Genomic DNA, 13,166 nt, shown 5'->3' with positions numbered 1-13,166 from the left:
AATTAAGCCACTCCTTTCTGAACCAGCTTTTGCTTATTATCTACTCCACAAATACTGAAGTGAAAGTGCCAATAATTGGCCATTTTTGGCAATTTCATAAAATAAAAATCATTACATCACTGGATACAAGTATATCCTAACACGCACCAAACTTCCTCACACAAACTACAGGCACTTTCTCTGCTCAACATCTTCCATGTTTCTTCCTTCTGTCTCTTCTGTTTGTGTAACCATCTTATGTCTTTCAGCCTGTGTAGGAAGCTATTAATATATAGACAGCTATGTGCATTCACTTCTCTGGAATTTTGAAAAACATTCCTAAGACAGAAAACTGAGAATGATATTTTATTTAGTCATTTTGGCTTACAATTGAAACTCTGGAAATTCAAAATTAACATCCTTGCCAGTGAGTTTCTTATACACACCAGAAAAAGTTTCAACCTGCAACAAAAGAAATAATTCATCACAACTTTTAAATTCACATTCCAATCTAAAACAATGTTTTGGTGAAAATGTGCCCTGCATGGTTTTTCTCCTCAGCAATGAGATACTGAGAAGATAAGGAATATACAGGACCATGCCCTCATCAGTCCAAAGACTAGGGACAAGTTTGATCTCCAATGTCGTGGAACAGGATTATACACCATTGCACCAGAGTGCTATGCTCCTTTACGCCACATGGACAGAACCACTCAGTGATCCCAGTGGTTGCCCACATTGGTTAATTTTTTTTTTTTTACCAAGTCTTAAGGAAAGTAACACTTCTCCCCCAGATTCTTATATTCCTCATCCACCCAGTCCCTAATTTATCAAGGATATACAACCCTACCAAAAGCGAGACCATGAAATTGTTTTACTTCCATTTTTCCTAATAATTTAAAAGCTACAGAGAATTTCAAGTGTCCAATTTTTAAAAACCCCAATTTAAAATCTGTTACATATAACTCAAGGGGAGAGTGGGCAGAGGAATAGATGAAAAAAGACTGGCCCTGAGTTTACAATTATTGATTCTGGGTGGTACATGGAGATACATTATATACTTCATTCTCTACTTTTATCTGTGCTTGAAAGTTTCTGCAATAAACAGTTAACCTATTACCTTGTGTTCTACATTGTTCTGCTGTGCTTTGTCCAAATGAACCTTTATAAGCCGGCTGCCATCCAGTTTTACACGGATTCTCTTGCCCACAATTTCACTTGGGAATACCAAGTCTTCAAGGATTGCATCGTGTACAGCTGTCAGAGTACGGCTTAAAGGAAATAATTACAAAATTAAGCAATCTAACAAACGTCTGCCCTCTGGTGAATTCCAGGAGCATACTACCTGAATTCAAAACATAAATGGCAAATTCCAGATACCTGAAATCAAATTAACACTAGTTTTCAAATAGGCTAGTTACATTAACATATCACACCAAAGCCTTTGCCTAATTAGAAGAGGGTAATAAGCAGGTTATTAACTCACCTCAAAAACTTAAATCTATTTTAAATGATACCCTATGAACTATACATCCATCCATCAAGTCATTACAAGTGGTTATCTCAAGGAAGTGAGAAATTAACGAGAACTTTTATTCTTACTCATCTCCAAAGTCATCCCCACCTCCAAGGTTGTCAGAGGAGTATTTCTAAAACACTACTGTGATCATATAATTTCCCAATCGGATCCTTCAAGAGCTCTCCTTGAGCTCCAAGATACACACTCTTCACCTAAGTCATCCTTGTTCTCTAAGACCCAAATGAGTCAATATTCCACCCATAAACATATCATTCTATCTTCAGCTCTACAACAATGGCCCCTCCTGTGTGGGTCCCTGATTATGTTTCATTTCACAGCACTTTCCACATACTCCCTGCAAACAACCATGCACTTATCTCATCTCCACCAAGACAACTACAGGCTTTTTGAGAGCAAGTCTGTAACTTTTTTTACCTCTATATCCCTATCACCTAAAACACACAACATAGTAACGATAATTGCTACTCTATGTGCAACTACGAAGCAGAGACTTTGCTAAATACCCTGTTTATCCTTACAATAACTCTGGCCTGTAGGTATGACCTTAGGTTTATAGCGAAAAAAGCTTAACACTGAAAAGTATCTTGCCCAAAATCATACAGCTAGCTAATGAAAGAGCCATGATTTGAAACAGGGCCTTTGACTCCCATAATGTATTATATTTTGGTGTTAATCACTCATTTATTTTAAATCCATTTCCAATAAAGCAAACTGTCAATGGAGTTTGCTGCTCTCTCTAATATCACAATCAAGTCCACAACCTATGTGGTCGCCTAATGAATGAGAAGGTTCAATTACAAACCTTTGGGGTACCTATGTCAAGACAGTTCTTACTTTCAACAACCTGAGATACTCTGTCCTCCTCTTAGGAGCCACCTTCTATTATGATTATTTGTCTAGGTCTTATTCACTCCACAGTAGATCTTAAGATACTGTATCCTAGTCATTCTTATCTCCTATCTGGCAGTACCCAAAATACACAATAATGTTGAGAAATGGCTAACAGAAGCTACCCTAGCAGTGATCAAATGACAGCCACAAGGTTTTATTATTCCATGGCCACAGAAGCAAACTAGAAACAAAAACACTTTCGGCAGCAAATGAAGGAAATCACTTCCCAAAGTCTTCAGCACTTTTCAGAAAGCAAATTAGGCAGACAGCTCAAATGTTCATTGCTACTCCTTAAACATATTCTAACAGTACTAGGAAAGCATACAAGTTTGGAAATCTGCTCAATAGTTCCCATGAAACAATCAAAGCTATTAAGAGTCACCTCTCAGATTCCAATATTCCAAGTTTTTTTAAAGGGCGGGAGGAGGAGCAAAGGCAACACAACTTTATAATCACAAACCAGAGAGGAAGTGCTTCAGTGGGAAAGTGAAACCCTCTTACAGATAGCAGAAGCCAAAGAAAACATAAATGGCAGTGTTCAAATCTGTGTAGGAGACAGATACTCTGTAAAGGACTGGAGGGAAAGTAAATCTGAAGACATGACCTACATTCTAGATCTTAATGTTGAGACAGGAGGGAAATGGACATGTTTTTAAGTTATAGACTTAAGTCACTAAGAACAGTGAAATAATCACCTGAGAAAATTGGGAAAATATAAGTTTGGGAGTCAAGGAGAACTGAGATTGTAGATTTGGGAGTCAGTCCCTAAACTGGGTATAAAGCAAACAAATGGAATGATGTAATACTGAAGTCCATAACTTGGATCCTCAAAACTGAATTATAAAACCATTTTTTAAGTTTCATGGTTAACAAACCTAACATGCTTGATTGTCTCCTGTATTTGCCCTCTTAAAAACTATCTGGAATGCAATGTAACATTCACTCCAATTACCCATAAACCAGTTCCAAGTACTGAGCTACAACTGAAGTTCTAGAAAATCTGTCAACTACTTTTCCAGCCTCATCCATATTCCCTTCTTCCTTCCTACATACCCCTCTTCTTTCCTACATCTATCCACAATACAAGATTCCCATCATTTTCTAGTCATTTTAGAACTACACTTGCGTTTTTAAAAAATTCTAGCACTACTGGTACTAGTTGTAACAAGCAAGTTCTCCAAGCCTTGGGTGGGTTCCTATCCATTCACTAGGGATAATACAGATGATATACTTCATACTTGTTGCCAATATGGAAATTAGAGGGATACTAGGACATATTTTTTCTCAATCTCATCTCTAGGGAAGACTCTGCAGGGGTCCAATAATCCAAATTTGTGAAACAATGTACTAACCAGAGACATTAACAAAATACCAGAAGGTTTAGCTCAAGAAACCAACTATTAATATGTGAGTTTATGCCAGATAACCTGCAAGTTGGCCAAATTAATAAAAAATATTTTCCCATCATTTTCAACTGAAGCGATACTCTTTATGTGTCATGTTAGCACCAGAAAAAACCACCTCACTAATTCAGCCTTAATACACAAGCAAAGATAAAAAGCAATATACTAATGTATGACTGCGTGGTATGTGAATATATCTCAATAAAATGAAGATTAAAAAAAAAAAGCAATATACAAGAGAACCCAAGATGGTGGCTAGGTAAGACAGGGCAAAACAACACCTCCGTGAAAAATACTAGATAAAAGCCAGAAAGTGACCCAGAACACCAGTTTCAGCGATGCACCAGCTGGACAAGGTCTGCTAAATCCACAGGGACCGTGCATTTGGTGAAACGGGGAGTCTGCATTCTGAAACAAGTGAGTGAGCCGGCTGAAAGTCCAGCAGCTGCGCTGTGGTGTGGGGAAACTGTGGGTTGGCATTTGGAGATGGACTAATTCTTGTAAAAAAAAAAAAACAAACCTGGGAGCAACTGCGGATACAACGGTGAGAACCACGCAGTGAAGCACAGCAGGAGTGGGCTCTCCCAACGCCTTGGTGCTGGCATGGAGGATAGCCCTACCCACACCTGCTGCTGACTGTCTCAGGGCCAGGGGGGCAGAGGAAAGCCAAAAGGAGAAAGAAACCATTCCCTTTTCAACCATCTCCCTGGCAGGCTGGGGACACTCCCATCCGGGGACGGACCCACAGCCCAGAGCTGTGCCAAAAAACCCAGTGTGACAGGGAACGATTCCTGCAGCACCATGCACATGCCACAATATCGGCTGTGGACAGTGGCCTTTAGGGCATCCACAGCTAATTGTCCCGGAGCTGGGAAGGTTGAGCTGTGTGAAGAGGGGGAAGTTAACACGCCCCATTCAACCATCTTTACAGCAGGCTGGGAACGCCCCTGCATGGCCCAGCGGCCCAGGGCTTCCCTGGAGGGTCAGCGCACACTTGTGACGTTGTGCAGCCTTCCCTCGGCAGGGATCCTGGAAGAGCACGGCTGAGAAGGGGGACCCACTCAGAAATCCCAGGGACCCTATGCCAGTGTCAGGGACTTGCGGGTCAGCAGCAGAGACGATCTGTGGTGGGACTGAGGTGAAGGCTTGGACTCTTGCAACAGCCTTAAATCTCCAGGAACACCTAGGAGGTTTGATTACTGAAGCTGCTCTGCCCCCATAACCACTCAGACACACACCCCACATTCAGGGCGGACAGCACCAACAACACACCCAAACTTAGTGCACCAATTGAACCCCACAAGAATCAGACCCCCACACACCACAAAGACAAAGCTGGGGACAACTGACTTGAGGGCAATAGGTGACTCACAGATGTCATCTACTGGTTAGTTAAAGAAAGTATATGCCACCAAACGGCAGATCTGACAAATTAGAGATTGGTATTTTATAGACCCTGAAAGAACCCTATCAAGTTAAGCAAATGCCAAGAGACCAAAAACAACAGAAAATCTTAAAGCATATGATAAAGCCAGACAATATGGAGAACCCAAACCCAAACACCCAAATCAAAAGATCAGAAGAGACACAGTACTTGGCACAATTAATCAAAGAACTTGGCACAATTAATCAAAGAACTAAGGTCAAACACCGAGAGCATGGCACAGGATATAAAGGACATGAAGACCCTTGAAGAGCATAAAGAAAAAACTGCAAGAGTAAATAAAAAAAAAGATCTTATGGAAATATAAGAAACTGTCGGCCAAATTAAAAAGACATTGGATACTCACAATACAAGATAAGAGGAAGGTGAACAACTATTCAGCGTCCTCGAGGACCACAGAACGGAAAATGAAAGAACAAAAGAAAGAATGGGGAAAAAACTGAAAGAACTGAAATGGGTATCAGGGATACGATAGATAAAATAAAACGTCCAAATTTAAGACTCTTTCGTGTCCCAGAAGGGGAAGTGAAAGGTAAAGGTCTAGAAAGAGTATTCAAAGAAATTGTTGGGGAAAACTTCCCCAACTTTCTACACAATATAAATACACAAAGCATAAATGTCCAGTGAACTCCAAATAGAATAAATCCAAATAAACCTACTCCAAGACATAGTCTGATCAGACTGTCAAACACTGAAGAGAAGGGGCAAGTTCCGAAAGCAGCAAGAAAAAAGCAATGCACTACATACAAAGGAAATAACATAAGACTAGGTAGTGACTACTCAGCGGCCACCGTAGAGGCGAGAAGGCAGTGGCATGACATAGTTAAAATTCTGAGAGAGAAAAATTTCCAACAAAGAATACTTTATCCAGCAAAGAATCTTTTTCAAATTTGAGGGAGAGCTTAAATTTTTCACAGACAAATGCTGAGATTTTGCTAATAAAAGACCTGCCCTACTTGAGATACTAAAGGGAGCCCTACCGACAGAGAAACAAAGAAAGGAGAGAGAGATATAGAGAAATTTAACAGACATATATGGAACATTACATCTCAAATCACCAGGACACACATTCTTCTCTAGTGTTCATGCATCTTTCTCCAGAATAGACCATATGCTGGGACATAAAACAAGCCTCAATAAATTAAAAAAAAAAAAAAAAACTGAATTTATTCAAAGCACATTCTCTGACCACAATGGAATACAAATAGAAGTCAATAACCGTCAGACACTTAGAAAATTCACAAACACCTGGAGGGTAAAAATTAAGGGGAGAGGAAAACATTCCCAGATAATCAAAAGCTGAGGGACTTTACCACCAGTAGATCAGCCCTATAAGAAACGCTAAAGGGAATTGTGCAGGTTGAAAGGAAGGGACACTAAACAATTGACTGAAACCACATGAAGAAATAAAGATTTCCAGTAAAGATCATATGGTAAATATAACTACCAATACTACTGTATTTTTGATTTGTAACTCCACTATTTACTTCCTACAGGATCTAAAATACATAAACTGTAATGATAAATCAGTGGTTTTGGACTCAATGTAAAATATGTGATTTTTGACAAGAACTACATAAAGGTGGGGGAATGGAGGAATAAAGGAACATAGTTCATGTGTCCTATTGAAGTTAAGTTGGTATCAAAGAAAAAACAAGATTGTTATAGACTTAAGAGGTTAAATTTAAGCCCCACGGTAAACACAAAGAAAGTATCAGAGAATATGACCATAGACATGAAAAGTGGAGTATGGGTTAAGAGAAGTGGGGGAAGGGGCAATGGGGAGAAAGGAGTGTAGGATTTCTTTGGGGTGAAGGGAAATTTCTAGTAATGGATGGTGGCAAGGTGATAGCATTGCAACATTCTAAATGTGATTAATCACACTAATGGAATGCTAGGGAGGGGTTGGAATGGGAAGATTCAGGCTGTATATATGTTTCCACAAGTGGGGGGAAAAAAAAAGTCTAAATAGACAATGACAATTAAATGCCAAGGATGATCCTGGATGGGATCTGAGGATGGAGAGGAGGCTCAAAGGGACACAGTTGGGACATAAGAAAAAAAAAAAAAAGGAAATATAGAATATAACCTTTGTATCAATGTTGAATTTCTTGAACTTCTTAGCTATGCTTAATGGGAATGAATAAAAGAATGTTCTTGTTCATGGGAAATGTATGTGTGAATTACATTGTTCAAGGATGTGTGCAGCTTGCTCTCATATGTTCAGAAGACAGAGCAATAGATGATGGATGATAGGGAGGGAGGGAAGGAAAGAAAGAAAAGGTGGAGTGCCAGGATGTTAAAGTTGGTGTATCCGCATACTGGGGGAGGGGAGTCAGGGTATGCTGGAGTTCTGTGTATGGGGTTTGTATTGTTTTTGCAACTGTTCCTGTAAGTTTGAATTTATTTCAAAATAAAATTAAAAAAAAAAAAAAGGCAATATACACACAATCTAAAATGTATATAGGTTACTAGAATAAAAATTTAAAAACCCATGGGACTGTACAACAGTGAACCCTAATTAAACCATGGATTATATCTAATAGTACAATTACAAAATGTGCTTCCATTTTTTGCAACAAATGTACATCAATGCAAGATGTTACCAACAGGGTAGTATATAGGAATCCTTTATTTTATGCATCACTGTTCTGTAAACCCACAACTTCTCTGATAAAAAAAATAAAAAGCCCACCTCAAACATGTCCAGTACGCTTTATCACAGTACTAATGATTTCCTTCTCATCATTCCTACCCCTTTACTCACAGAATTTGAAGAAAGTCTCATTTTTTTATGATAGCATTGGCTTATTATATTGCCTATACAATGAATTTTAAAACATTTTACATATAACTTTAGAGGAAATCAAGTTATTCAATAAAAAAATTGTATTTTTAAAATTTATGTTAATAGCTTTCCTAAGCTCCTACCAATATTTAATTTTATAATTTTACTTCTAACTTTTACTATAAACTGCAACTCTGCAAATGAGTTGCTGACAAGAGTTGTAAACCCCTTTTTTATTGTAACAAAATACTCACCTCCTGGGACGCTTTTGCTTGTTTTTTGTACGGCTTTTTCGAGTTGGCTTAGGCAGAATTCTCCTCTGAAAGGTAAAAATTATCAATCGTGCTACAAAATGCAAAATAGACCTTAAGCTGGCAGAAAGCTAAGAAACATCGAACTGCTTTAATAGCAAAAAAATAAGTCCAAGTACAAGAAAGCAAAACAAACTGGACCAAACAATTTACTGACAAACACTTGTGATGTTACTGATTTTTCACTAATTCACTCAGAATACAAACTGTTTACTTTAAAATACTACTGAAATATTAGTTTCATGATTTGACTGACTTCCCAAATATTATACATCTTTTCACATTCCAACACTCATTACTCAATATATGCATTAAAATACCTACTGACCCAGAATAGTATTTCTTCCATTTCTGGTCAATCCTGACAGGCCAGGTCTGTACTTCACAACACTCCCAGCATCCTAACACCTAGAACAGTTTTCTTATATTCATGAAAGGGTTGCTTCATTATTCTAACTAAAACATCAAATCGTAAACAGAACAAATTTTAACAAAATTCACAGAATAAAACACTTAACAGAAACGGGAAGTTCAGAGTCAGTATGTCACCAGAGGTTAAAACATGGGAATGTGTAACACATACTGAATCTTGTGGTGGACAATGTCTGTGATTAACTGTACAAATATAAAAAAGTTCTTTCATGAACTAGAACAAATGTATGACATTATTACAATGAGCTAATGATAGAGAGGTATATGGGGAAAACGTACTTCTCGCAAACGGTGGACTATAGTTAACAGCAGTATTTTAATATTCTTTCATCAACATAAACAAATGTACCACACCAATACTAGGCGTCAATAATATAGGGGAGGAAAAAGGTTATGGGAGGATTTGGGTTTTCTTTTTTATCTTGATTTCTTGTCTGGAATAATGAAAATGTTCTAAAATTGATCATGAGGATATATGCCCAACTCTGGGATGATACTGTGAGCCAGTGATTGTATACTTTGGATGGACTGTAAGGTGTGTGACTATATCTCAATAAAATCGCCCTTAAAAAAACTTAATAATATGACATATACCTGAGCAATAAATACAACGTGCTTTCCACTGAACTTCTTCTCCAATTCACGTACTAGCCGGACTTGGATTTTCTGGAAAGACTTTAATTGAGGAACAGGAACAAAGATTATAATAGCTTTCCGACCACCACCAACTTCAATTTCCTAAAAAAAAAAAAAATCCAATTTTTTAAGTTCATAACCTCTATTTTTTTCATTCAAATATCACTACCTGACATCATTCAATGTGATTACTAGTTTACTAGTTGTCATATACAATTACACCAGAATTTTAAGAGCTCCTCTTTTACATTTTTCAGCTCAAAATTGCTACATACCAAAGCTCTACTGTTAGTCTTTCTCATGCCTGACATAGCTAACCCACAAAACTTTCAGTTTATGAACTTGTTGATAACTACACGTGAAGGTTAATTCTACTGCAGGTATTAATTTTAAATGTCTTGCAACCAAAAATGATGGCTCATTGTCCTGTGCATAATCCTCTTCATAAATTTCAAGCTATCCAAATAAACTCTAAAGTAAAGCCATTAATTCAAAAAGAACTATTTGTCAGTAACATGCATACTAAGCAGACATACCCAGGTCAGGAAAACTGCTTCAGGAAGTTTTTCAAATGTTGCAGTCAAATTAGAAGCGAAGGAGAACAGTCTAACCTCTTAAGTGTCATAAGATGCATTAATTTTTTAATGCAAATATACAAGTTAACTTCAAAGCATTTCTCATCTCTTTTCAATCTTTACATTTTATTTTTCCAAGAAGAAAGGGTAAGGACTGGGCCTCAGGCTATGAAACAAATTAACCCCAATCTAAATTCCAACAGAGATTCCATCTCCAGGTCAAAGCCCACCTCCCTGATAGATTGTTGCTTCCACGTTTGCCATAAAAGTATGCTTCAATTCCAAGTTTAGTTAAATCTCCATCAGTGAGAACTCTCCAAGACACCTTGCTATTTTATAACTAGATCCAGCTCATACTTTCCCTCTTCATATTATACAGTTACGCAGCTAAACTGCAATGTATTCCCAACACCACTCCCTGCACCTGGGTATATATCACGTAACATAACAAAATAGACAAGTCTCTGTGGTCTACATCAAGGAAGCAGACTGCAAATCACCGTAAAATTTAAGCTGCAACTCATTTAACAATAAAAGAATTCTCCTCAGGCACTACTTGAAGGGTACATACTATGCATCTCCCTAAAGAGAAGAAAATTAAGTTTACCTTGGCTGCTGTTATATTCAGCTCCCTTAACTGAGCCTTTAGGTCTGAGTTCATCTCCAGCTCAAGAAGAGCCTAAAGAAACAGAAAACAGTAGACAACCCTCAATGCCTACAATTAAAACAAGCCTTGCTAGTACGCGAGCGAGCACCCTGGGCCCCCACTACCGAACAGGTCACAACTTGTGGGGAGGTAACAAGTATTGCCAAAGCGCAAAAAAGTTATCATCCCGCTAGTGCTGGGATGAGATTAACCCAGCCTGATACACGGGATACACGTGGCCACTTTTCCAGGGGGTGTACCGGTCCCCAAGCCCACCCGGAACCCCGGTGGAGACGCGACAAGCGTCGGGACACAGCTCCTCTCCCTTAAACTTCACCTACCTGAGAAATGCCAGATTCGAATTCATCAGGCTTTTCGCCATTGGGCTTCACAATCTTTGCGCTCGAACTGAACATGGCCTTTTTCTGGAAGCACAGAGCGAACCAAGTTCAGCAACACTCCACAGACCCCCTGCACCCCCTCACCTGGAGACCAACCGCCGACTCCCAAGAAGGGGCTCCTTCCGCCCGTGCGGCGGACGCGCGCCCCGAGCGACCATTCCACACGCGCCCGGCGCGGGGTGCCTTCTGTGGCCCCCGCGGGGACCGACACCCATTAAGGCCATCGGAGGACACAAAATGGGTAATCGGCTGTATCCCCGGCCGTTAAGTAGAATCCTCTGCTTTAAGGCTGACTCCAAAAGGTATTTTTCCCAAAGTTGACAGAAAAGCTTAGGCCAGAGGAGAGACTGTACAACCTACCTTGTTGAGCGCCGGCCTAGGAAGAGGCCAAAACCTCGCGAGAACTCGTCAAATCTCGGCGGCGGAAGGAAGGAGGAGGGAATGTTTCAAAGGTAGGGGAGGAAACCGGAAGAACCAGTGAGAAACTTTAGGAACCCTAGAGAGTCCCAGGAACTGGCTCCGTGGGGGCGAATTAATCGGTAACGCCATTTCGCCGAAGGATCGTTTTTGATGCAATTTGTAAAAGTTCCTATACCGGTTCCTGAGGTTTTCATCCTCTGTTCCTAGTCGAGGCACTGGAGCCAGGGGTGTCCGCGGTTGTCCTGGGCTGAAGGTAGGGAAGTCGGGAGGACAATTAAGAAAAGCAACAGATAAAAAGTTTAAAAAATACCTATTTAAACCCTAGGAAACTAACTTCCCCTCTAAACCAATAAAGTAGCCAGACTTAGATTCTAGTTTCTCCTTATAGAATATCAAATAAGATGTTTGTCAAAAAACTTTGGAAAATAAGTGCTTTACAAATAAATGTCAGTTAATTTTCAGGCAGATATTTAGCCTTTGATCTCTAAGTATTTCTAGGTGCTGTGGACATTTCTAAGTCTGCAAAAACTCTGTCCTCCGGGAATTACTTAGGTCGTTCCAGCTCATGTTTATCTAGTCTTTCTGTATCGGAGCACTGCTAGGCGTTGAGGGTCCATACATGTATAAGGCACCGTTCTGACCACCCAGGGATTTACAGTATGCAAGTTGGGAAAGTAGTTAAACACTAAGTGGTAAAGAATTCGAGAAGGCCAATTAGTTGTACGTGATCCAGATGAGGAGTACCAAAATAGAGAAAAAATATGTATATATATATGCTTTGGGAAGAGTCACAATTTGAGCTCAACAGGAAATGAGTATGATAAAGCCAAAAAGGAATGAGTATGATAAAGATTTGGGGATGATAAATGGCTTTGAAGTGGGTCAAAAATACTCAGTTCAGAAGCACTGAAAGCAAGGATGTGAACAGACCAATGTTAATAGCGGCATTATTCACAGTTGCCAAAAGATGGAAACAATCCAAGTGTTCATCAGTTGAAGAACGGAAAACAAAATATGATAGAATATTACTCAGCTGTAAGAAGAAATGAATCTTGACTCAGGCAACAATATGGATGAATCTTGAGGGCATTATGTTGAGTGAAATAAGTCAGACACAAAAGGACAAATATTTATGGTCTCACCAATATAAACTAATAATGAGCAACCCCATGGAGTTGATTTCTAGAATATAGGTTACCAGGAGATAGAATAAGGGTAGAGAATGGGGAGCTGATGCTTAATTTGTGCAGAAATTTCAATAAGGTGAATTGGAAATGTTTGGAAATGGATGGTGGTGATAGTAGCCCATTACCATGAGTGTAATTAACAGCACTGAATTGTGTGTGTGATTGAAAGGTGAAGTTTAGGATCCTGTATGTCAGTAGAAGGAAAGCTAGAGGATGAAACATGGGACTGTATAGCATAGTGAACGCTGTTGAGAATGATGGACTGTGGTTAACAGTACAAATATAAAAACGTTCTTCCATGAACTAAAACAAATGTACATCATTATTGCAAGGTGTATAATATACACCTTGTGTATTACACCAAGGTGTATAATATAATAAACCCTATGTAATAGGGTAGTATATGGGACAAAATACACCTAATGCAAACTATGGACTACAGTTACAGTAATATTTTCAATATAATCTCATCAGTTATAACAAAGATACCACACTAAGGCTAACAGTCAATAA

The 13,166-nt window shown here is 39.0% G+C and overlaps 1 protein-coding gene and 1 non-coding gene across 2 annotated transcripts; both read right to left on the bottom strand.

Moving 5' to 3' along the window:
- Nucleotides 1-329: 329 nt before the first annotated feature.
- Nucleotides 330-11,481, bottom strand: RPS7 (ribosomal protein S7). Its single transcript, XM_037812725.1, has 7 exons — nt 11,407-11,481; nt 10,987-11,070; nt 10,607-10,678; nt 9,383-9,526; nt 8,300-8,364; nt 1,100-1,250; nt 330-441 (listed from the first exon to the last, which is right to left on the bottom strand). Exons 2-7 carry the CDS (start codon nt 11,059-11,061, stop codon nt 364-366), a joined length of 585 nt encoding a protein of 194 aa, XP_037668653.1. The 5' UTR covers nt 11,062-11,070; nt 11,407-11,481; the 3' UTR covers nt 330-363.
- LOC119517002 lies at nt 511-721 on the bottom strand. Its single transcript, XR_005213431.1, has one exon. It is a non-coding gene; the product is annotated as a small nucleolar RNA SNORA73 family (small nucleolar RNA).
- Nucleotides 11,482-13,166: the final 1,685 nt, after the last annotated feature.

The sequence above is a fragment of the Choloepus didactylus genome, chromosome 20 (assembly GCF_015220235.1).
Source record: "Choloepus didactylus isolate mChoDid1 chromosome 20, mChoDid1.pri, whole genome shotgun sequence".
Taxonomy (NCBI): domain Eukaryota; kingdom Metazoa; phylum Chordata; class Mammalia; order Pilosa; family Megalonychidae; genus Choloepus; species Choloepus didactylus.
This window is presented reverse-complemented; position numbering and strand designations above follow the sequence as displayed.

Bases quoted from the DNA above. Each gene is read 5' to 3' on its own strand.
- RPS7 (XM_037812725.1), bottom strand. From the start codon at position 11,061: ATGTTCAGTTCGAGCGCAAAGATTGTGAAGCCCAATGGCGAAAAGCCT. The intron at 8,365-9,382 runs GTATATGTCATA...TTTACCTTTCAG, and splicing joins ACGTTGTATTTATTGCTCAG to AGGAGAATTCTGCCTAAGCC. The intron at 442-1,099 runs GTAATAGGTTAA...CTTTTGTTGCAG, and splicing joins AGAACAATGTAGAACACAAG to GTTGAAACTTTTTCTGGTGT.